At 47.3% G+C, this 22,750-nt stretch overlaps 1 protein-coding gene across 2 annotated transcripts in view; it reads right to left on the bottom strand.

The window, feature by feature from the left end:
* Positions 1 to 11,535, bottom strand: part of LOC1276845 (uncharacterized) — an 86,946-nt gene extending 75,411 nt beyond the window's left edge. The window contains exon 1 of one of the 2 annotated variants that reach the window (XM_316236.5): positions 10,640 to 11,535. In XM_316236.5, coding sequence (XP_316236.5) covers positions 10,640 to 10,748 — 109 coding nt within the window. In that variant the 5' untranslated portion in view covers positions 10,749 to 11,535. The remainder of the gene's footprint in view (positions 1 to 10,639) is intronic. The other variant, XM_001688758.2, reaches the window with a different exon arrangement.
* Between the last annotated feature and the right edge of the window lie 11,215 nt (positions 11,536 to 22,750).

Here is a 22,750-nt window from a genome sequence, read left to right on the forward strand (position 1 = left end):
TTTGGTTGCTTCAGATGCATTCAAGTTTAATTAGTTTTTGAAGATGCAGTAGGTTTTTGGAGCTCACGACACACTCAACAGAGTTTTGGGGTTCAAATTAGGAGTTTATTGAAAATTACCAACAATTTGCTTTAAGATTTAATTTCCACGAGTCCTAATCCAGTCGTGTTGAGTGCAAACAACATAACATTAACGGCTTTTCGCAAAGACATTGTATGTTTTACACCATCAGGATTAGGTACTTCTGCTTAGGCACACTTGCTTGATAAACTTGGGGTGATCGAACCGTACAGCGCTGGAGACAGGGACTTGTAGGCAAATATGCGTCGGATGTAGTCAATTAACGATCGGTGCCTGCTTAGCTCTGTTGGTGGTCAACCGTGTAGCATAGTTTCGATCGAACCGGATGTTGCCACTGCACACCTCGATTGCAGAGCACAAGCGCACGCGCGCGCTGCATGGTGAGTGGTTTTGTGATGGATCTAGTTTGCTGGAGCGACTGTGTCGTTGCTGGCCAGCAATCAGGGAATCGATGCGGAACCGGAGTGCCCAGTTTCACTCGAACCCTGCACTAATGCGCACATATACACGCTGATCATTTACAGTTCCTTTCCATCCCTGAGTGCGTATGCCTTACAACGGTCCAGCTAATCTAATAAATGGACCAACAAAAATGGAACTTGGTACGGGTGCTAGTGTCCCCCATCCCCTTACTTTCATAGTCCACTGACAGTGGAGCAATTAGGCGTCTGAAAACATTCGTTTCTCCTAGTAACTGCCCACTTAACTGTACACCCGGTGAACGATTGTAAAATTCATGACACTCTAAGTCCAGATATGCCTGAAGCTTTTATCTTCTCTTTCTGGACCCATTACCGTGTGAGAAATCTCAACATGTCTGCCTATTCATATAGGTTCCAAGACAAAAAAACGAACAAGGCGGCACAAGGACCTTACAAATTCGGCTCCCCCCGATAAAAAAAAGATAATACCGCCGCTGGCCGTACACGGACACACCGGGCATGATAAAACTGGAGCTACTTTTTAATGACTGTTCGATGGGCAGTGCAAACTGGTTCGCTACAAGGAAAACAACACTGCCAATTTGTTTCGCATGTGTGTGCGTGTGTGTGCCGGTTTTTAGGCTTTGTACAGTGTGTGTGTTTAATGTTGTTACTTTTTTTTCCTCCATTTTTGCCTTCGATGCTCACCTCCGAATACCTGGGCCGATGTGTAATGGACCTTGGTGTGGACGGTTTCGGTTCGGAGCAGTGCAGGGAAGCACAGAAAGACCCGGAGGGGAAAGCCTCATAAATCGGATGGCCTAGAAAGAGTGCTATGGCAAACGGGGGAAAAAAATGCCCCAGTGCGCGAGTTCAAAGTCTCGGTTTCGGGTCTCGGGTGACTAGCGAAAATCATGCTCATGACGGGAGGAGAAGCAAGCAGCGAGTGCAGCGAAGAAAGCAGAAGTCGATCCCGTGTGCGTACCCTGATTTATGGCGGTGTGATTGTACGGAGAGCAGTGCGCAATGCGAAGAAGATGACTTAATTCAGCAGGCCGAGTCTGAAATTAAGCAATCAGTTCATACGCTCTATTTGTTGTGCTACATTTTACAGTCCAGACGGGGGACTCGGTTCTGCTAAGCTGGCCAAGGCTAAATGGGTGCTAACTTCAAAGACCCTGCCGGATATACAAGAGTTATAGTAAATCAATTGTTGACTTCAGTTCAGGTACTAGCACACATTCACCTGAAACAACTCACCCACGCCCGGAAATCAGTCTCAAGTTCCTTCCCGATCAGACTCCGCAAACAATTGGAATACATTGTAGGACATACATTGTTGCAGTCCGGTGCAAATATTTCATCCAGCAAGTCAGTCCAGATTCTTGGCACCACCTCAGACTCCGACTAGGTTGAAGTACGGGATTTTGCATGTCTTTTTTCTTCGACTCGTTCCGTTTTGAAAAAAACCGGTCAAGTTCAACGGCAACCGCTTCGCGCCGTGACAGCACGCCATGCTGGGGACCTGAACCTGACTACCAGTATGACGACGACCCGCAGAGCCTGAACCAGGAACAAACAGCGTGTCGGCAAGAGAGAGAGAGCACACTTTTCGGGAACGTGAACGTACAACATCCAGCGTATACAGTTAGAATTTGACATCCGAGCAAGAAGAGGAGAACTACGTTAGGGACACGCTTTTCACGCTCCGAAATGGCGGTGATTCCATTTTGATGGCGTGCTTAACCACGTCAAAAAGTGATGGATACACAGGCGAGAGGTCCGTTTTTGTTTTCCTTTTTACCAATGTCAGGCGTTCGTCAGAACTGCAGCCGAACGGGATCGTCGGCTTCTGTTGAGCCGGGCACAGACTGTTCCTTTTTTGACCTAACTCAATAACGGCCGGGTTGACAAACACGGGGAACGTCTAAATGAAATAAATTCCACGGGCGCTCGCACCCGTCAAATGTCAGCTGCCCGTCTGTGTCCATCGCCGCCGTGCTCGGCGCGGCGCGTTCCGGCAGGTGTTGTGGTGGGCGAATGCTGGTGCGACGACACACTCAACACGTAGAACCAGCGGGAGCAGAAGGAATGCTGGAAAAGTCCCACTGACACAATAAACGTTTTGGGCCGTGTTAGTCGGTGTCTGTTTCGGTCCATATTTCGAGCGGCAGAGACGCGCGACTCGGAAAGTGGTTTGCGGAACCTGTTTCTTTTTACGTCTGCACGCTGACGACGAACGCTCAGAACATGTGCGGATTTTGTATGGAGCGGCGAGCGCAATGGAAAGGAATCGATGCTGTGTTGATGAACAGATTCAGCTCCGGAGGAGGGATGCTTGGAAGAGTGTCTAGGTGTTTTTTTTGTTTGTTTTTACTGGACATGGAATGGAATGTGTGGCCCAAGGTGTGCAAGGGCGTCCATTTTAGCGTCCAGCGGTCCCTCGAGCAGGCACGCATGCGTTTGCTGGGTGAAAAGAACCGTTACTGATTGAGGGGAATTGGTACGTTTGTTGGGATAAAACAGCACCAGGCGTAGAATTCCGTGCAAGGGATGGAAAGTGAGACAGAGGAATGGTGAGCAAGAACTGTACTTTAGATGCACTGTGGAGAGGCAGGAAGCGCTAAAGAAGAGCGTTAATGCGTTTAACTTTGAAGCATCTTTCTTCGTGGTTTTATTCGTTCATTCACCGGTTTGTTTGTTTAATGTAGGCTCATTAAGAGCGCTATTGATTGTATCCTCATCAGGTGTCGATCGATGATGAGCGTGGAAGCGGTCGGTGATCGTGCCGAAGCGCGGACAAATAAAACCCCTGAGTGAGTTTCCTGCCCCGTCTGTGAAATACACACACACACACACACATGCCATATGGATGGTGCCGGTGTCATCTCATGCATATTTATGATTTGAAACCTGACAGCTCGTAGCTGGTAGCATCAAAACCGGAGAAACAGTTTGGCAAACAGACCACCAGACAGGTGTGGAGATGCGCGCCCCGTGATCTCTTGTACAATATCGCTGCGGGCTCTCCTGCCGTGTGCCGTTTGTGATGCGCCAACAAATTATGGCGTGACTAATGGGCAAAAATCAACAACAGTGTGTTGTTTGCAGCCAGCAAGAGAGAGAGAGAGACATGACAGGTATGGGAACAGCTAATCATTCATACGGTAAAACGGTTTGCTGGACATTAGAAAAACAAAATTGGATTGTCAACTTGGGGTGAGCGAAATTTGCCATTTGGGATGGATTCATGAGTAAACACTTTCTTTTGCATCACGCTGCCAAACAAAATATGATAGCAATAATATTAAATGTTCTTGTTTGAATCATACATCTTTTTCAACCAATTGACCATAAAGAAAAAATCATCAAACTGCTTGCGTTAGATAACCGGTATCGCCGTGCATTAACATCGTAATAACTTATTTTCTGGTGGGATATCGTAACAATAACTCTCACCGTAAAGTAGAAGGGAAAAGCCGTGTAAAACTTTCATTGAAATAGCATCCTCCACAAGCACGCGTCGTTAAAGGGACGGTAAACGGTTTTTTTTGTGTTGCTTTCAACCATTCCATTCCATTGCTGATTTTCACTTTTCCCGCAAGAATTATAACCCTTCGTCTGTCATATTTAACGCATCTGCTACCCTCCTGCACCTTCTGCATTGCATGCTACTACAGTTTCAGCAGCAGGTGCAAGGCTTCAAGAGATAAATTCCGCACAACGTTTCCATCGAATACCGTCAGAACAACGGACCGTTGGAGCTAAAGCAACGCTCAGCGCCTGCACACACCAGCACGACGGTGTACGCGCGTGCGACCTGCCACAGCTGATGGGTTTCGCTGTGCATCCCCGTAGCGGATCTTCCGGACTTCCAATTATGGTGCGCGCCGTGTGCACCGGATGGAATTTCAGCCTTCCGGAATGTCCGTAAACGAACCGGCAGAGATTGCCGCCGAGCATTCGAGATTTCCCCTGGAGGGCGGGCGTCTAAGGGGGGGGGGGGGGGGGTGGTCGAAATGAGGCTCCTCGGGGGATACGGAAAATGGATGGAATGGTTGGAGGAATGGCTGACGGCAGCTCACGTTTATCGCATTGCAACGTTTAATGAGATTATGTCGTTGGTTTTGCGTCCGAAATCTTAGGAACGCTTTCCGTGGGAGAAAGGGAAGGAATGGGTAGTGAGTGGGTTATGCAATGGGAAAAAGAGTCAGTGCATCGTTGTACGTGCTTTACAGAACGATAAAATTGTGGAGCGAAACAGTACGGTGTGCTTCAGAATTTCCGATGATAACTTACTTACTCAAGATTTCAGCACAACAAACTTCCTCAAAGCACAAGAATTATGTTTCAAATTACCTGCAAGAATGAAAAGAACAAAGAATTACAATTAGTCATTGGTCTAATGATTATGAAACAAATTATATGCCCCTCTCTCGCCCTGTTATTAGCTGGCGAAGGGACTTTACGAAGCAGTAAATTCAGTTCTCAAGTGGATCAATTTCCTACCCAGGCGCTTTACGCTCATTAGAGCTGTCCCGCTTGTCGTTAATCCTTGCCGTACACATATATATATACATAAAACACCGAGGCAAAACTGGGGCACAACAATAGACCCATATCATGCAAATTATTATGACCCTTTTGCGCAAATTGACCATCCCGCAGCTTATAAGGGACGCCCAAACCCGTCCATTCGTCCTAACGACATATATATTGACGCCGGGGTTTTCGCTGCCGTCGGTTTTGGAGCGGTGACCAACCAGCACGGACAAAAGCAGCACGCTCTACATTGCTTAGCTCTGTTCCCAGGGCCCAGTGAACGAAAAAGGAAACAAACAACCGTTTCTTTCACACTCGGACTTGAGGGTTGTCGCTAAAGAGAGCGCTGCATGCAACGGTTAAGCATTATTGCTTTTTAAATAATTAAATTACAATCTTTTCAGCGCACTTGGGTTTTGTAGCAGGCCGCGGCAAGCCGCGGAATGTTTCCATGCTTGACAGATGACGATGGGGAACCCAAATTCCAAACGTGCAACGTGTCCGCTGACTGCTCTGGGAGCAATCACGGTTGCGGTTTTTCTGTTCTAATGAGCACTGTGAGCACTGCTGCCACGTTCTCTACGCTATCTCCCACGGTAAGGTTCAGCCTCGCTAACGATACACGGGGCGGCGGACAGTGTTATGGCTACCGATATGGTACCGCCGCCGGGACGGTCTGTGCTGTCTTGCAATAGGGCGCTTGAGCTGTGTAATCTTGGCACTAATCCGAGCTATCCGTTGATTGCCAATCCGGATGGCGAGCGAAGGGGGGTAAGGTGAGCGATCCGTGCGAAGTGACTATTTGTGACGGTGGAACCTGTTGACAGGCGCGAGAATTCTCATGCTCCGGTACCTACCGAGTAGGTGCTGACAGAGGACAAAGCGGGTGTGTAAGGTTCCTTTCTAGATCGCCCAGATGTCCAGCGCAGCCGTCTTAAGCCGACCCAACCAAACACCCGGTGCGCCGAGATCCATAACAAATGAGGTACAAGAAAACGTGAGGTCACAGTCAAGAGCTGCACTTGCGGTGCACTACTACCGGATCACACTAGATCTTGGTGTGTGTGTTTGTGTGGAACAGTTTTTGCTCCCAGATGTCAAATCGTGTGGAACCATACTTCCCAGGTGGCTGCTTCCATATGCTGCTGCCCCTTGCTGCCGTTGGGTGTATCGAACGGTGAGCCATGCTACCTAAGATGCTGGCCCAGGCGAGCTGGGGCACGGATCAATAAAAAAGGGCAACAAAACCCCGCGCGTTCGCGTTCGTCCCTTACGGGTGGGAAGCTTCAACGTGGGCCCACTCGCGAAGGCGTTCTATGTCACGACATTTTATTATTTTATTATATAGCGTATAATTGTGGCGTAGCACCAGCTGCTGCCGCTGCTGGCATTGCTGCCTGTTTAAGCTTAAAGCTCAATCGTGGACGCCTTTCGATTGTTCAATAGGGTAGTTTTTTCTTCTTCGCCCATTGGCCCGTTCTCCAAGCACCAAGCAATACACATTAGCGGCAGCGTTTAGCGTTTGTTTTAGTTCACTCGCCAGTATCTCGGGGCAATATACTAAAAAAAAAAAACCCGAGTGCGCTCCACTCTACCGGGTGCGAGAAGGAAGTCGACAAGGTTGGCAGTGAAGCGGTCGTAAAATTATAGCTGCTCACCAAACCCGAGTGGCCCGAACTCTGGTGGCTCTGAAGAAACACTTTAAGCAGCGTTCTAATCGCCTCGCTGGACACAGAGCTTGTGGTCAACTCTGCACGACTTTTAGCGGGTTTAGCGCAACTACTGCACAGACTCACCGCACGAAACGACAAGAAGAAAAACCTCTCTCTAGTTTATGTCCACCTTAATGTAGCGTTTTTATAAGCCTGCACTTTATGCTTTAAAAGGGGGGAAAAAACTGCACTCTTACCGTAATTGCACCGTAACAGCTAGGAAATGGGAGAAAAAAATGGCAGCAAAGGGAAATATACTCCCATAATGTCTTCATTTGTTCTGCCACAACACACAGAGAGCCTGTATGTGAGTGTGTCTTTGCCCAGGCCCGGAGTAAGTGAATTGACCGTCTGCCAAGGACCACCCAACCGGAGCCCAGGAATGTGGAAACAAATGGTTTAATAAAGTTTGTCATTTTTCCGGGGCCCGACTGTGTGTGTGCTGTGCGGCGGTGCGCTCTGGAGAGCTGTTTTTTGTGTGCCGTACGCAGCGAGTCTTTCGTGCTGGGAGTTTGGACCAGGCAGTCTATTCGGGAGGGGGGAAATAACTTTTTTTGTTGTTGTTGTCCAGCGCTTGTCTGGCAAATGCAACATGCTGCTAGAAGAAGGCAGCACAACGGCACACCGGAAGCAGCAGCAGCAGCCCCGGGTGGATGGGAAAGAAACTCGGGCACAATATATTTCCTTTTTGCTGTTCGCTTTTTTCGCTCTCCGTGTTCTCTCTATTGTTGCTTGCCTGTTGATCGATAAATCTGTACCGCGTAAGTTATGGACACGACGACGGTGGCCCGGCGACCAAGACGTCGACGATGGGAACGAAAATTTCGCTTGACAATTCGCTACACGTTTGCACCACCGCCCGGGGGAGCCTGTCGAAAGGCAAAATATGTACGCATTTTTGCGGAAAATAAACATTGAGCCGGCCTGTTTTTACGGCTTGGGAGTTGACCGGCCAATCACCACCACCATCCCGGGCCCTGGCAAAGGAAAAGGGAAAGGGGATAGCAGCAAAAAAAAAAATAACAACACTCAAAATATAAAACATCTGTCACACGTACGGCGCGGTATTGGCGTTTAAGTGCACGATGGGACCGGAATGCTAAATGGGCGGCGGCGGCGGCAGATCGAACGGAACATAACGTAACGAAAGCACACAACACACGGCAAAAGTAGTAAGCCCTGTGCGTCCGGCTCCCCTTGGCACGGCGTATTGTATTGTTTGTGCGCCATGAATGGACATGAAAATGACAGTGCGACGGCAAACAATTTGTTCCAAACATCTATAATTGTCGATCGGCTGGGACGGTTTTTTCTTTCTTTTTCTCCGCTTCCCTCTCACACCAATCACCTGTACCGAATCGTACGCCGGCGGAAAAGGAAAATGAAAGTGAAACGAGGTGTCAACACACACACACACACACCCCTCTTCAATCTCTTCGCTCTTGTGGCCATGTATCATCCAATGGTTTGTAGTGTCAATAGTGTGAAGCTGGGCTTAGCGAGCGAGGGAAATAATTCAAACTGAAAGCAAAAATGGAAGCGAAATTGGTACGCAACTACTTCGCCGAAAAATATCGCACCATAACATCTTGAATTTCTGAAAATTTTGTAACGACGAAAGTCGGGGTGGGGAAGTCGTTATAATTTAGTAAAGCAACGGAAGGCCAAACATTGCTTCTAGCGAAAACAGCAAACAGTTCGATAGAATCGCTTGCTTCTCAATTATCGATCGATATCGGGAATGAAAAACACATCCCCCAAACATCGTAACGGAACGAAATTATGAAGTTGTTTTACTTCCTCCACCGGTACCGGGAAAGCTTTTACGTCCCCGAAGCGAATGCCACAGTGGAGCATAATTTCGAAGTATATAGAGCTTGAGCCGTTCGGTTGTGTCGATGATACGAGCGAATAAAATCGAAATGCTCTTGCTCGATGCTAGGAAGACATTTTCAAATGGTTCCCTCGGCGAGCACTTCGCGCCAGCCTTCCAATAATGTTGTTTGTGCAGTGTTGTTTTCGATCCCGAAATTCATTTGCACTCTGTGCTGTATCGCTCGTTGAAGTGGAAGGTAAACAAGCGATGTGTCACGAGAGCGAGAGGGACATACTTTTGGTTTGGCGATGTGGATGTGCCAGCGGGATAAAGCATCACTTTGGGGGAGTACTTCTAATGGGAATTTCATACGGCTCGTATGTTTCTGTTTCTGCTAGAGGACCACTCAAACATTAGCCGGAGCAGCATGATGAACGATGCTTGTGGAATTTGATTCCAGTTTGCGGGCAGAAGATGGGTGTAGCAATTCAGTGGAAATGTGAAAAGACATTCCTCACATCAACAGCACAAAACTGTTTGCTAGAATGTTGCGGTTTGAGGAATGATAACGTTTCCATTTCCTCGCTAACGACATTAACGTTTATCTAGCCAATTTTCTGGATGTTATTGAACTGCTGAAATAATGCTTAACTCAACAACGGCACACACACACACATTGGCTTTCTGCTTCGTTAAAAAAAACAAATGCATTTTTTGTAGCAACAACAAACTGCACCAATCATCATTTCGTTGTGTGCTGTCTGTCTCGTATGCTCGATAAAAAAGCGCCCATTTTCCCTGACCACCTTAAAAAGCGACACCCAAACACACACACACATATACACAAACATAGAACGGTTCGCTGTGCTCGATAAAGTTGTCCGGAAAATTTAATGTCAGCAATTTAGTTCGCTCCATTCATGGTGCGTTTCGCTGTTGGCGAGCGAAACAAAACGAAGCAGTGGGAGAAAAAAATATCAAAACTTGAATCGAAAATGCAAGAGTGCAGCTCGCTGCATCAGTTCCGGTCGGTACACCTTGAATCCGAAGGCAAAAGAGGGAGCCAAACAGAAGCAGAGCCCCGTGGAGTTCGTTGCGTGGCGTCCCGGGCCGGAGCGACCTCATGTCGGGGTTCGTTCTGTTCTGGGCGTTTTTCGCTCTGCTTTTCTTCCGATATGTGCTGGCTGGCGAAGGCTGCACAGCAAATGCAGCGGCCTGCCGTGTGTACAAGAACGCAGCCCAATCGTGGCCCAAGTCACAACGACCCCGCGGACACACCGACACACTTTGCGCGCTCGTTTCCAGGAGGCTTCGTTGGCGCGTTGCGGCACCCCTTTAATTGCGCCCCAGAATCGGGCAAACGATCGTGGACACCGTGCCGACCGTTGCTCTCACACGGGCAGGGCACGGCTGAAGGAGGGCAGCAAAGGCTCGATTTTATTGGGTCGCGAGATAAAGCGAAAACAGGAACAGGAGAAGCAAAGAAAAGAGAAACAAAACACAACCGGTAGAAGCAAAATGCACACAGCACAGGCGATTGCACCGTTGCACCGGGGCGCTAATGGGACACACACATAACCCACATTTTTATGCCCCCTTCCTCCCACTGGTCTCAACCTGGTTGGGATGTCGTGTGAGTCAGGTGAGCGAGGGGTGCATCAGAAATTGCATAATAGCCGTACGGGCGCTGCCAAGTTTTGCAAAACCGTTCTTCGTTCTTGGCGTTGGGTCGGGCAACACAGCTCCGCACGGGTTTGGTGTGGCCCCATGATATGCACGAGCGCCTTTGTTTTTGTGGGTTCGGTACGGGCGACGGTACACTAAGGTCCTCGCAGGCACCCTACCGCGTCGGTGACCTTTCCCTTGTCGCTTGTCCGGGGCCGGAGAGAACGCAAAAAAAGGTGCCACATTTTACCCCGTGTGGCACTAGGCACTTTAGCGTTATTTATTTGTGCGGAGGGTTTCCGATGCAAAAGCACACACTTTAAGGTGCACAAAGACACTGTTTCTGGAGGCACAATTTCACACCAAGTTCACATGTTTTGGGGTTGACAGGGGGAGCTCACCTTTGAATCTTCTGGACGTGTGTTGCTGTACACGGACGCCATCCGCTGCCACGGCAAGTGCCAACAGTATCCCGAGGGATAGTACACGATTTCGCCAGTCTATGGCCATGGCTAGGAATTAGAAAGGCAACGATGTGTTGTGGGACACCGTTCTACTCAACACGAACCTTACGAGCACACAGCACAGCTTTTCGCAAAGCAAGAAAAAAAAACGCGGAAAATTCTATTTCTCACTCCGACCACCGAGCCGGGAGCGAACCTTCGCGGGTTGTTTGTGTAGCGTTTCCACACGCGCTTTCCGTTTTGAACAATCTCAATCACCGATGCTAGCTGCCGTTGGTCACTGCTGCCCTGCTGGAATTGCGAGCACTTTAGGGACGCTTACACACGCACGCATACACACACGCACAGTCGGTCGGTTTGCCACTCGACCACTTCACTGCACACAACTAACTAACAAGCGACCCTACTGGCTCCGCACCAACAACCGACACACGAGTCGCGTCTGTGTTCACCAAAAAGAAAGAGCTTCCGGGCAAACCACCGCGCTTGGGACGGAAGCTTACGCCAACGCTTACTGCTCGGGCGAACGGATCGAGTGGAACTGCGCAAAATAATTCGCAAACGGTCGGTAGTCACCTTCGGGGCCCCAGCCGATCGCGCGCGGGATCGAGCTCGCAACCGTGTGCGGGCTTTCGCTTTTTTCGCACCGCGCTCGGGAAGGGGTAGGACGCTGCCGCTGCTGCTGTGCGTTTTTCCACTCTGCCGTTTTCCGCCTACTTCTTTCCGCCCTGCTCGAGAGCACACGTGGAGGGGGGGAAAAACTCGGGTACTGCGTGTGTAGTCTGGTGCGCGCACGCCGACGGTCCGCTAGGCAATGAAAGCTAACCGTGCCGAGTGGCGCATTATTGAAGGAAACGGTAATCTTTCAATTTCTTTCACCCACCCCGAAAAACCCGGCGAACCGGCTCGCCGATCTGCCCCGAAACTAGTCCGGGGAAGGGGGTGATCGTTGGGAGCCGACCAAGAAACTAAGCGGGAAGAAAACCGTACCATGACTGCAACGAGAGCGGGCGAATTTTGAGCAAAGGGAGGAGGAAAAAGGAAGGCAATACAAGCATTGGGGGGTAGGTTTTTTTTGTTGGTGGGTCGCCAAAAATTTGGAGTGACTCCTGGGTGTAAGAAGCGATCATGATCGGCATTGAGGTTTGCGAAGGTTCGTCGCTTGCGCTTGTGAATTTGTGCAGACCGGTCAGTTTTGTAGTTTGTACTTTGAAACATGATACCTCTTTATTTGTAAAATCATGTGGCATTTTTTTAAGCCTTGTCTGTTTGCTCGGAGAATCAAGAAAAATGTTATTGCTTGTTTAATGTTAAGTTTAAATTAAATCCGCATGTTCAAACGATCATCAAGAGTGTTGGAATGGTTTTCGTTTTCATACAAAAAATGACTTTACATAAAAATGTGTTCATATGCCGCTGAACGTACTACAAATGTTCGTGTTTAACATTGAGTATAATGCATCGCATGCTTTTTTTACCCCATTGCTCAGTACTTCATGTTGAGTGATCGTGATCGTGATTTTTGAGTTCCACGTTGTGCGGGTTCGTCGCTTCGTGCGCTCATTCTCGCTGAGGTCTCTTGTTCGGCTTGCGGCTCCACCATATGGAAGGGATGCCGTTAGGAATCGGCTCAGCATACACGCGTCGGAGTGAGAGTGTGTGTGTGTGTGCTCTAAAGAGAGGGTTGATCGAGAGCTTTAAGCTTTCGGTGAGCACCCCTCCCAATCGTCGCCATTCACTCAACGGGCGATGTGGGATCGGTCGATCTTAGCGCACGATCGCTGACCCCACCACCGTGGCAGCTGATCGAGCTTTACGGCTGCAACCATCCAGCCGGTTTTCCCTTTACGTCCACGTGTATGGGTACTTATGTGCGCGTGTGTGTGCTAGCCATTGTGTGGGCAAGCGTGGTACCGTACGGCGAACGAGATTGAAAGTGATTTCTTGTTGTTGCACTGCTGCGCGCTTGTTGTTTTAACGGTCGGTGTTCGGTCTCCCTTCCGCGCCATTCTCCAATGGCGTGCGTTCTCGTTCTCGCGCCGGCAATACCTTCGTTCACGTGCTTTGGCTCTCCAACGATCCCGTACGATCGAGCCCTTTTCCGAGTCTCCCAAGGCTTTCGGAGTGCGGATCTCTCAGGTGCCGTAGAGCGGGCCAGCAGTACAGGGCTTTGCGGTTCGCGGCTGCATCTGCTGCTTGTGTAAACGCTGCGGTCCGGTTTATGTGTGCGTGTGTCCATCCCGTAAGATGATGAAATCGATCACCCGAAACGGTTCAGAATTTGTGATCAGCAAGATTTTTGGTTAATTTTTGGGTTTTATGAAGCAAATATGAATGAAATTGAAGCATCTTAAAAGAATTTTTTGAATTGTTTATAATATGCATTATGTGCTGTTAGCTTGCATTAATTAATTTAAAAAAAATTGCTCATTTGTGGCGCAAATGAAAACAAAATTTTGTAAAATTGTATTACATTTTTTAAATTTACAAAATTTGAAGCTCGTCCCTTGCAACGTATATTTTTGGTCTTGTTTGCTCAAGATCATTATAGTAATGTGTTTTGAAATATGGCTTTTACTCATTAAGCAAATACATTAAGATAAAAAAGTACCTTGTCGTTTTTTGCCGACCAAAAAATTTAAAAAAATTATGCAACTTTATGCAATAGTCTCTACAGCGTCCCGAGAGGCATACAATCAACTCCATTTACAAGACAAATTAGACCTTTATGCAACTATTCGCGAATATAATTTAGACAAATTGACCAAATACATGTTCAGACCGGACGTTGCGAGCGGAGTATTTATTCTGATTTATTTGTACTAAACACCGCATGAGAATGTGCCGGCGATTGGTCCACCACCAAAACGCCACCAACAGCGTTAATTATAGTCCGCCCCGTATCGGGCAGGCAACGTTCATTCCTCTGCCAAACAACGACCCGCTATCCCATAAGTGCATAAATCATAAGGCGTTCACAAACATACACCCAAAATTAAACCCTTGCGGGCCCACCCATGTTCCAATGATAGCGACCAGCTCCGGTTCAGACGGAAATGGTCCATTTGTGAAGCCGCCAGGCGGTTCGGCGTTATGCGTCCGTATTATCCGCCCCAAAGTCGGGTGGCAATATTTTGACATGACGAAAAATTGCACAGCTTGACTTGGCCGTTTCGTTTGGCAAATGGTGAGCTTTTTTTTGTTGATTCCCATCCAAAAACATATGTTACCATCTGGCGTGGTGACTCGGACGGCTCTCTGACCCGGCCCGGTTGATCGGATTGTGGCGATAAAGTCCGGGAAGCGGGCGGTGTTTCGAAAGTGTTAAACGGACATATGTCTTATCGGGTCTGGACCATCGGGCTCGGTAAGGGTTGAGCGACACGCGTAAACACTGCAATTTTGAACGGTGAAATTTCGCGGAATGATATGCGTTTTTATTTTTTGGTTGTGTGTTCGGAGTCGTCTGGCTGTAGTGTTCGGTCGTTTGGCTATAAAATATGGCTTGGCCGTTGCCGCCTGACGCCACGTAACCACCGTGGACGTGGACACGGTGACAGAATGCACACGGTATGACTTCTATTTACATAATCTTGCGTCAAGCGAACCGAACACGCTGTGTGACCGGAATCCACCGATCGTGACGACTATACAAAGACTCCACGGGCCGAGCGGGCTTTTGGCTTCACATCCCCAGAGCCCTTTGTCGGGAGAGACCTTCGCCATGGTCGAGATCGCTTCGCGTGCGCTGCTCCAGAATGAATCGAGCACTCGAAATCCGGTTTCCATGGTATGGCTGAGGGTGACCTTAATTAGCCGTATCCTGGAATGAAGCGAACAGACGCGTGCGGTGTATGTGTTTCTGGCTTCCCAGCCAAAGACCGCTGGAATCTTGAGTTATACACTCCCGCACAAAGGGAGTTGTTTTTTCGTTCCGAAATGGGAGCATGGTTATCCGGTGTTCTTTCAGCGTAGAAACAAAAAACACATAGTATCTAACAAAAAGCCCAATATCGATCTTGCAGTTCCGTTTCGATCGGAATTAGCTTTGCTCGATCCGTCATTGTTGAATCATGCTAATGGAGCGGTTCCAACAAAATGGGGAAGAAAAATAAAATAAAGCATACACCCTACATTAAATAGAATTGAGCCTCATTTAAAACTGGGGGGTCCTCCGGGGACCCAACCCATGAACATGGATCGGAATTAAATTCTAATAAATCATGATCGAGCGACCGTGCGCTGCGTTCCACTTTGGCACAAGTTTGTGTGGAGCCTGTGTGTGTTTGTATGTTGAGGTTGAGTAAATCACTTCCCGCAGGTAGCACTACTCTTGATGGTGGTTTCTTGATTCGAAAGAATGATGCGATTGATTGCCTACCATTTTTTGCTGCTGGTTTTCGACTGCTGGGACTTATGGTTCATTGACTCGGACTTTTTTGGAAGTGAACGTTTTTATCCGGAGATTCTTTTTAAATTTTATTAGAGCTGCTAATGGCTGTGTCCAATGAATGGAGCTTTTTATGCCTATTCTTAGTTTTGCTCTCAAATTTTTTGAATTGTTTGATTGTTTTTGCTTTTCAATTTTCTATGATTTTGTTTTAAATTCTAAATTTGTTTGTACATTACTTCAGAATTTCGTTTTCTTCTTTCTGTGTTGTTTCTTTTTGTCACTTTCAGTCATATATGTATGTATAATTTGATATTTGTTTTGCAAAGCTAATGTATTCATTATTTCATACATTCATCTACTTGAGATATGTGTGGATATATGGGAGTTTGCGGATACTTGCATTTGTTCACTTAGGTTTCGTGGTCTTCTTTTGAATTTTACATTTTTACTTTTTTGAAATACATCAATCTATTCCAACGGTTTCTCTCATTTTCGCATATCTTCACCAAATAAGGATAAAAAGTACTCTGCCACAAATTATGCGCCTACGTTCTATTGCTTCACTAAACTCGATTTTATTGCACAATTAATTCGCAACAATTTTCTCACATTGGGAGGAGCAGCGTTCGATGCCCACGGATTCCTCTCCCAGCCCCGAACAGTTCCGATAGCTTTAATTCATTAATTTTAACCTCAACGGGCCCCATTGCAACGACCTCCTCCGAGTCACCCGGTACTGGCTCGAGCCGAAGACTTCAGTCACACACCCTGCGTCGCGAATACTTGCGGCGCGGTCAACCTTGCGGCGGGCGGGGATGGTGGACACACCACTTCAATGCATAGCGCACATAGTGGGTCTGTTTTTTGTGTGTGTGTGGAACTGTTTGCTTCAAAATTTGCCATTGCTGTTGCGCTTGGCCACGGCTTTCGCTTTCGGCGGAATGGGTGGTGTTTTTTTTTGAGTTTCGGCGATCTCTCAAGGCTACTCCAAGATCGGCTGGCCGCCCCAGCCTGCTTGCAGAAATTGTATGGCTGAGAATATCAGAACACTTCCCCGAGCCGCGCGGCAGCTACTCCCCAATGTGAGAAAGGACGGACGCGGTTCGAGAGCGAATAAAATGGATTCGGACTTTTGCTTCGCTCTTTGCATTTGTATCCTTCTTTTCCCTCTGGGCAGCCAGTGCGGCTATTTTTACGATTCTCTTTACTTCTTTTTCGGTACGGCACTAATTATGCTGGTCCTCCTGGTAGGTCCGGGTTTTCGGTGAAGGGAACGCGCGCCGGTGTGGACGAACCCCTGTATCCGCCTGTAGCGCGGCGTGGCCCCGGCATGACGTATTTGGAGCGCATGTCACTGGCCGCTGATGGGCCGCACCTCGTCCGAAATGATTTTTGTGTGAAGCTTTTTGTTCTCCCAATCCGATCAGGGCTGTGGCTTGGAATGTGTAGGGTTTAGAGATGTCAAATCCGAAACATTAGCTCTATTATTAGACACGATTGCGCTGGTAGAACTGTCCAGTTAGGGGTGATCGTTTCTTAAAAGGATTATCAGAAACACCCCGTGTCCGATACAGATCCTTATCCTACCGGTTCCAATCCATCGCAGCAATCCATAACGCCACCTGTTCACTCAAATCAATCATTCCGATATCTGCCATCGCTGGGCAGCAGTTTAGTTTTTGCTGTCCCCGCTGCTTGATGGTATCTGATTGTTGCGGAACGCGTAGAATTAAGCCAATAATTAATAACGCCCCAATAAGGAAATTGTGTTTGCGATGCGGGCCTTGCTGGAAGAAGCTGTAATCTGGTCGGGTCTGGCACCACCGCTACGGTTACGGTAGCTGTAGCTTGGGTGTGTAATTAAAGTTTACCATTAGCGTACTCTGGAACCAGTGCGGGTAGAGCGACAGCGCGAGAGGTTTTATTTCTTTATTGAACCGTACACCAAGCCGGATGTTAGTATCGTATTATGGGAAAAGACAACGGTTTTTTGAATGATGTTGTTTCGTATCGTTTGGTATGCTTTAGTGGTTCAATTACCTGGTGGAGGGTTTGTTAGGATTTTATTTGAGATTTGCTGTAAGAATTTCGCACATAGCTGATGTTTGAGCTACTTGGTGTAATTGGATAAGGCATTAGTCTTTAACTAGATAGTCCAAATATCTCAAGGTTTATTAACATGTGACGATGGTATCTTAAGGCGGATCAGATCTTAAGGCTGTTTGAGAAATTCTTGGGCATATTTTGTATGCATTCTTATTTGATATTCTTCTCTGTATTATGGTTATCGTATCTACTAGATACTACTTCTATAAACTACTTATCTGACACCTTTGTATAGGCTTTAAATCTTGATCTATTAGAGACCATGATGCAAATAAATCACCTTAGTAATCCTTTGGCTAGTTTTCTGTACGAAGGTTATTTAGTACCAGTTATGTGAGATCAGATCTTAAGACAAGTTTGAAGAAAATTACCTTGAGACAAGTCCCCACAACATACAACACTATGTTTGGTTTCATAGATTACTTAGTGTTACGTATATTAGTCGTATAGAAGTCTCTCAAGCATTTGTCTTCTTCTACGAACTTCACTGCAAGACAGATACATACTGGCTTTCTAGAATTTAAAACTCCGAGTATCATAATATGCATTATTGCTATGATGAGAGAGGGAAGACAAATTACTTCAAAAATAAGATCTTCAAGGATTGAAAGTATGTTGTTTTGTGAATAGGTTTGTCTAAAAAGTTTGTAGAATTACTGAGAATTACATATTCATAAATGTTTTTAAACATTTGTGCTAAGTAAGCTAATCGATTGGTAGCAAACAATGAAGCATATCCCAAAACGATGAACATTAGTGTGAAGTTATGGAAAACCTCGAAGCTATTACATCATCATGTAGCAGCAATACTTTATTAAAGTTGTCCAGGTACAATATTTAGTATTTGATCTTTAATTATAAATTGAACTCTATCGCTGATTTGTGATATGAACATGTCATATATTGACCTTGAGTAAGGAGGTTTAATAAGCATGAATGTTTTAGGTGAAACGCTAAGATCTGCTCGTTAAATGGCTTATATATGCCTCGAATGCCTTATGAAATCGTTTGACAGGTGATACACATTTCAATCAGATACATTGGTTTAGTTGAACCTGTCAATGTCGGACGTGTATCGCTAACAATGTGACAAAAAGCCATACCTGCCAAATGCATTCGCCCGTCTGCATTAATACGGATAATCATTTATTATCGAGCACTACTGCCCTGAATCGGCTAACAAACTCCCGCGATGGCATATCAGTGCGAGAGCAGTGCGGGGGTTTTTATTTTTGCGGCACACTACAAACGGCACAGTTTAATCCTGTGGTGCCTGAGTACGATTGGCACCCAAAGCCTCATAACGGGGTGAATTAGCATTTCACCCAGGCGAGGGGCCCACCTGATGACCTTCCGCAATCCGTTCCAATCTGCTCGGGCTCGCCACCGTCCTACCATAATAGGGGGCTCGCATAATATCGCATAAATGCGTTCGACACTTTCTTGTCACACTGCGTCACACGCCACTGCGATAGCTCTGCGCGACCTTCGTGGTGCGACCTTGTGGCATATGCTGTTATTTTAGTCTCTTTCTCCAACAGCAACACCTACAACAGCCCCAAGCATAGCACATTCAGTGTCGAACACACTTTGCACACCCAGAGAGCGTGGTAGAAGTGCTCCGGTGTCGCGCAAAAATGCGCATTTGGGTTGGGTTGCCCTAGAAAATGGACACTCCAAATGGCTCACGGGTGCCGAAATGGATGGTGAGTGCGGTGGCCTCAAGACGGTCTCGGGCTATGCGGCGTTCAGCTGCAATTGGAAATGGTTTAGGTGATCGTGACTCCCGTAACCTCCACAGTTACAGGATTGCTGCTGGAGGTTGGGGTTGCACGAGGAAGATGGTGGTCATGCAGGCGCTCAACTACTTGGCAACCTGTGGCAGCACTCTTATCGCCGTGGTGATGTTGGGGTGACACCTGGGTCAAGCTAGCGCCAGTGACCCAGCGCAGCCATGACGCGATTCGTCTAGAAGTTATGGCAGGAGAAAAATGTTGCCCGTAATGATCATGTTTATGGATGTGATATTAACCCTTGGATGGGAGAGAAATGTTCAGGTTCTGTTTTTTGTAGATAATAACGATCCAAAGATGTCTGGAGATGTCTTCTGACCCTTGAAGCTGAAGATATATTTAATCTCTGATGTAAAGCAAAAATTTTGTAGCAACTCAAAATGCCCTCTAAGATGCATCATTCAGTAAGGGTTCAACGTTAACAGATTTTTGTACCACATGCATCGTATCGAATATCTCCATCATGTAGCACATGTCGTTCGCTGCTCGCCTTAACATGCAAGTGCGTGCAGACAACCAACGCACTTCCACCGAAGACTACGCGCAGACCGCCGTCTAGTGCAAGCCTAATTGCTTATCCTTCGACAGTAGATTAAGCCTGCGTCACTCAACGATCACTCCACAAAACTAACCCTCCAACCTGCGATAAGTGGATCGGTGACCTCAGCTATGAGCATTTATGTTTTACAGGCAGGTTTTTTTTTTTGTCGCTGTTGTTGTGGTGGCCTCACCCGGCACGACACCTAGACACAGTCAGGCTTTGCCCGTTGTAGCCCTAGTGCACCCGCCAGCACTGCAGCAGTCTTCAATCTCCGATCACCGATCAAGAACGTAACGAATCGGATGTTGTGCGCAAAAACCACACCCCTCAGTTAACCGTCCACCGCCTGTCGAGGAGCAGAAGGAGCGTTCCAATTCCTTGCAATCGATCACAGAATCGATCGGAAATTAATTTTACGATTTAACTACAATTTAGATTTTGCGCTCTCCCGGTAAGGTTGCCACCCCGATCTCTCCCTCACTCACCTGCAGCGAGCGTACGTTACCATTACCCCTGGTAGGTGGGTTGGCTTATGATTTGTGAATGGAATTCCTGCCCGCTGCCCACCGGAATATGCTCTAGTTGTGATTTTTATTAAAACCGCACACTCCTATGCCAACCGAATAGGTGGTCGATGTGGTACGGCTGATAAGTATGGCCGCCGATTAGCATTCCCCCCTTTCCCCGGAGTGCGGCAAAGGCGCGAAAACTCGCTACTCGCGGGTGGGTTTTGCTCAGTCTCTCGATATCGATTATTCAGCTGACCTTCCCCACGCCGGGCTAGCCCGCACAGCACGGAGCGGGCTGTTAACCTTCGGGGGTGGTTCGGGTGGTCATGTTCGTGTGTGTGTGTGTGTTCGCACAGGAAACAATGTGTGTAGTTGTCGGGTTGTAGCCCAGCATTACATTGTTGCTTCGAGTGGCCTAAGGCGGGTTTAGTTTTGCCTAGTAGCTGCAAACTACAAAACTTCAACTTCTCACGTCTACAGTCTTGGGCAGAACGGGACGGTCAAAGGTGGGCTTGTGGCAGGGAGTTGGAATTCGATTTCAGACGCTATTTGTACCGGTCATGTTTGTGAGTGATCGCTGTGGGTGCAGTGTTTTGGCGCATGATAACTGTATCACGAGACGTGATTCACGATGGGTGGTCAGACAGGATTAACTTTGTTGCGGACAGCCGATCGGTCAGGCCGATCTTACGGACACTGACAGGCGACCTAGAAGGGACCTCAAAATTCCTGCCAATATTAGCAAATGTTTGGCGAGAAAGGGCATGTACTCGGCGTTCGGCGTTGGTAAACAGCTCTAATTCTGCTCGCAATAACCACACTTAATTATGTTTTTCAAATGACCTTTCAAATCGAACATGAACTCACCAATAAGCAATGGCTCACCTCAATTCTCAAACGCGTTCGGAATCAACGCACCAGACATTGGGATATTAAAAAATGACTCATTTCCAGGTCATAAAGTGCGTCACAATCGGCGGTGCGAACGTTTTGCATCAACCCCGGGTTTCGATCCCCTGGGGCGATTCGTGAAAAGAGAACACTCATTACACGCTCCCTCTCTGTCTCTCGCTCTCTGCAGGACACTCGGTTTCGATCGACGATTGGTAATTAATCAAAATTGATCCTTTATTTGCCGTGCGATAGCAAACAAGCCAATGCTGTGTGTCCCTTTGTGTTTTGTGCCTGCCACCATTGCACGATTAAATCCCCCGGCGTCCGACAATTGGAGTGAGTACCGACAGTGTGATCTGATTTACAGAACGTCAATTAAAGCGTCGTGGCCCAGTTGATTTCGAGCCGGGCGCAAGGACTCGCCACATTATCGAATCGTCGGCTAGACTCGCGTATCCTTTGGCCTGTTTATTGCTTCGCTGCAATTATGCACTGTACCATGCTAAATGCGGGTGGAAGGTGGTACAGCGCCGACTGAAGTTGCTGTTGCTGTAGTTATTTCTTCTTTTCATTACATTGGTACAGCGGACCTAAACGTTCTGAATAAATAATACCACTGCTGTCTTTCTCCCCTCCCTTTCAGGTGAGCGTGCGTGCGGGTGGCATAATTAACTTTACGTAGTGCCCTCGGAATGTTGCACGAGGTTGTGTCAGTATCCGAGCGCATTCCTCACAAGCACTGCAAAGTCCTATAGCCAGAGAAGTATGCTTTTGGTGCAAAGAGCGCAGCGCAAAGGTAAGTGCATCTCTGGGGTGCTTCTGGGAGGCGGAATACGCGGGTGCGCACGCGGACAACTCGCGTACCGCGTGCGCGGCTGATGTTTTGCCTTCGTGTAAATAATAAATTATCTCCACCAGTCCTCGGCGGGTGCATTCGTGGAAATTGCTGCTAATTGTGCTGCTTGTTCGAGGAGCATAAATTATGAAATGAAATGATAAAGTAAGCATCGAGGTAGACGGGCCCCTGAATGGAGGATGGAACGGAGGGTTAAAATTCGTTCAATGTTGAGAATACAGGCGAATTCATTGCCACGGTGGCTAGTTTCAGTCGTGTAAAAGAAATGTTTAGAATGAAAAAGGGTGAATTGAAATATTCCGCATCTTATGTCTTGTGTTCTTTTGAACTGAATGTGTTACACCAGAGCTGTATGTGCCTGGTGTAACATTCAAGAGTACCATTTAGCGTGTTATTTGCCTAGATAGATTGTTATTTCTTTCTAGAGCTTTTGGGTAAATCGTTTAGTAACAAAAAAGGCTCTCATTCAAAAGAAGTTGAACAGGTTTAAATACACGAGACACGTGTCTAGGCTGCACACAAATAAACCAATTACTGTAGATCAAATTCAAGAATTTTTGAAAGTGGTCCAACGACATCTGAGCTGAATATGGTGCAATCAATTAAAAACATAACAAAATCAGGTTCCTTGCTCTCCCCAGAACGGCACAGCGTTGCTTTGATAAGGAAGTACCACTCAACGTTCTGCTCGGAAAACAAATTCACTCACATCAAACAACCTTCCATCATCGTCGAGATTGATTGGTGCGCTCCAAATAACCATATTCCACTTTTATTATCGATTACATCAAATTAAGCAGCAGTTGCATGCCCGTCTTATTAATATTTTTATTTCTCAATTCTCCGCCTATCACGGACAAGGTCGTTCGGCGGCGCGGTTTTACTCGACCCGAGCACAGGCTCCAATTTCAGGTTATTAAAATGCTCTAAAACCAGTGCACCAGCCAGTGCGTGGA

Source organism: Anopheles gambiae, chromosome 2, assembly GCF_943734735.2.
Source record: "Anopheles gambiae chromosome 2, idAnoGambNW_F1_1, whole genome shotgun sequence".
Classification (NCBI taxonomy): domain Eukaryota; kingdom Metazoa; phylum Arthropoda; class Insecta; order Diptera; family Culicidae; genus Anopheles; species Anopheles gambiae.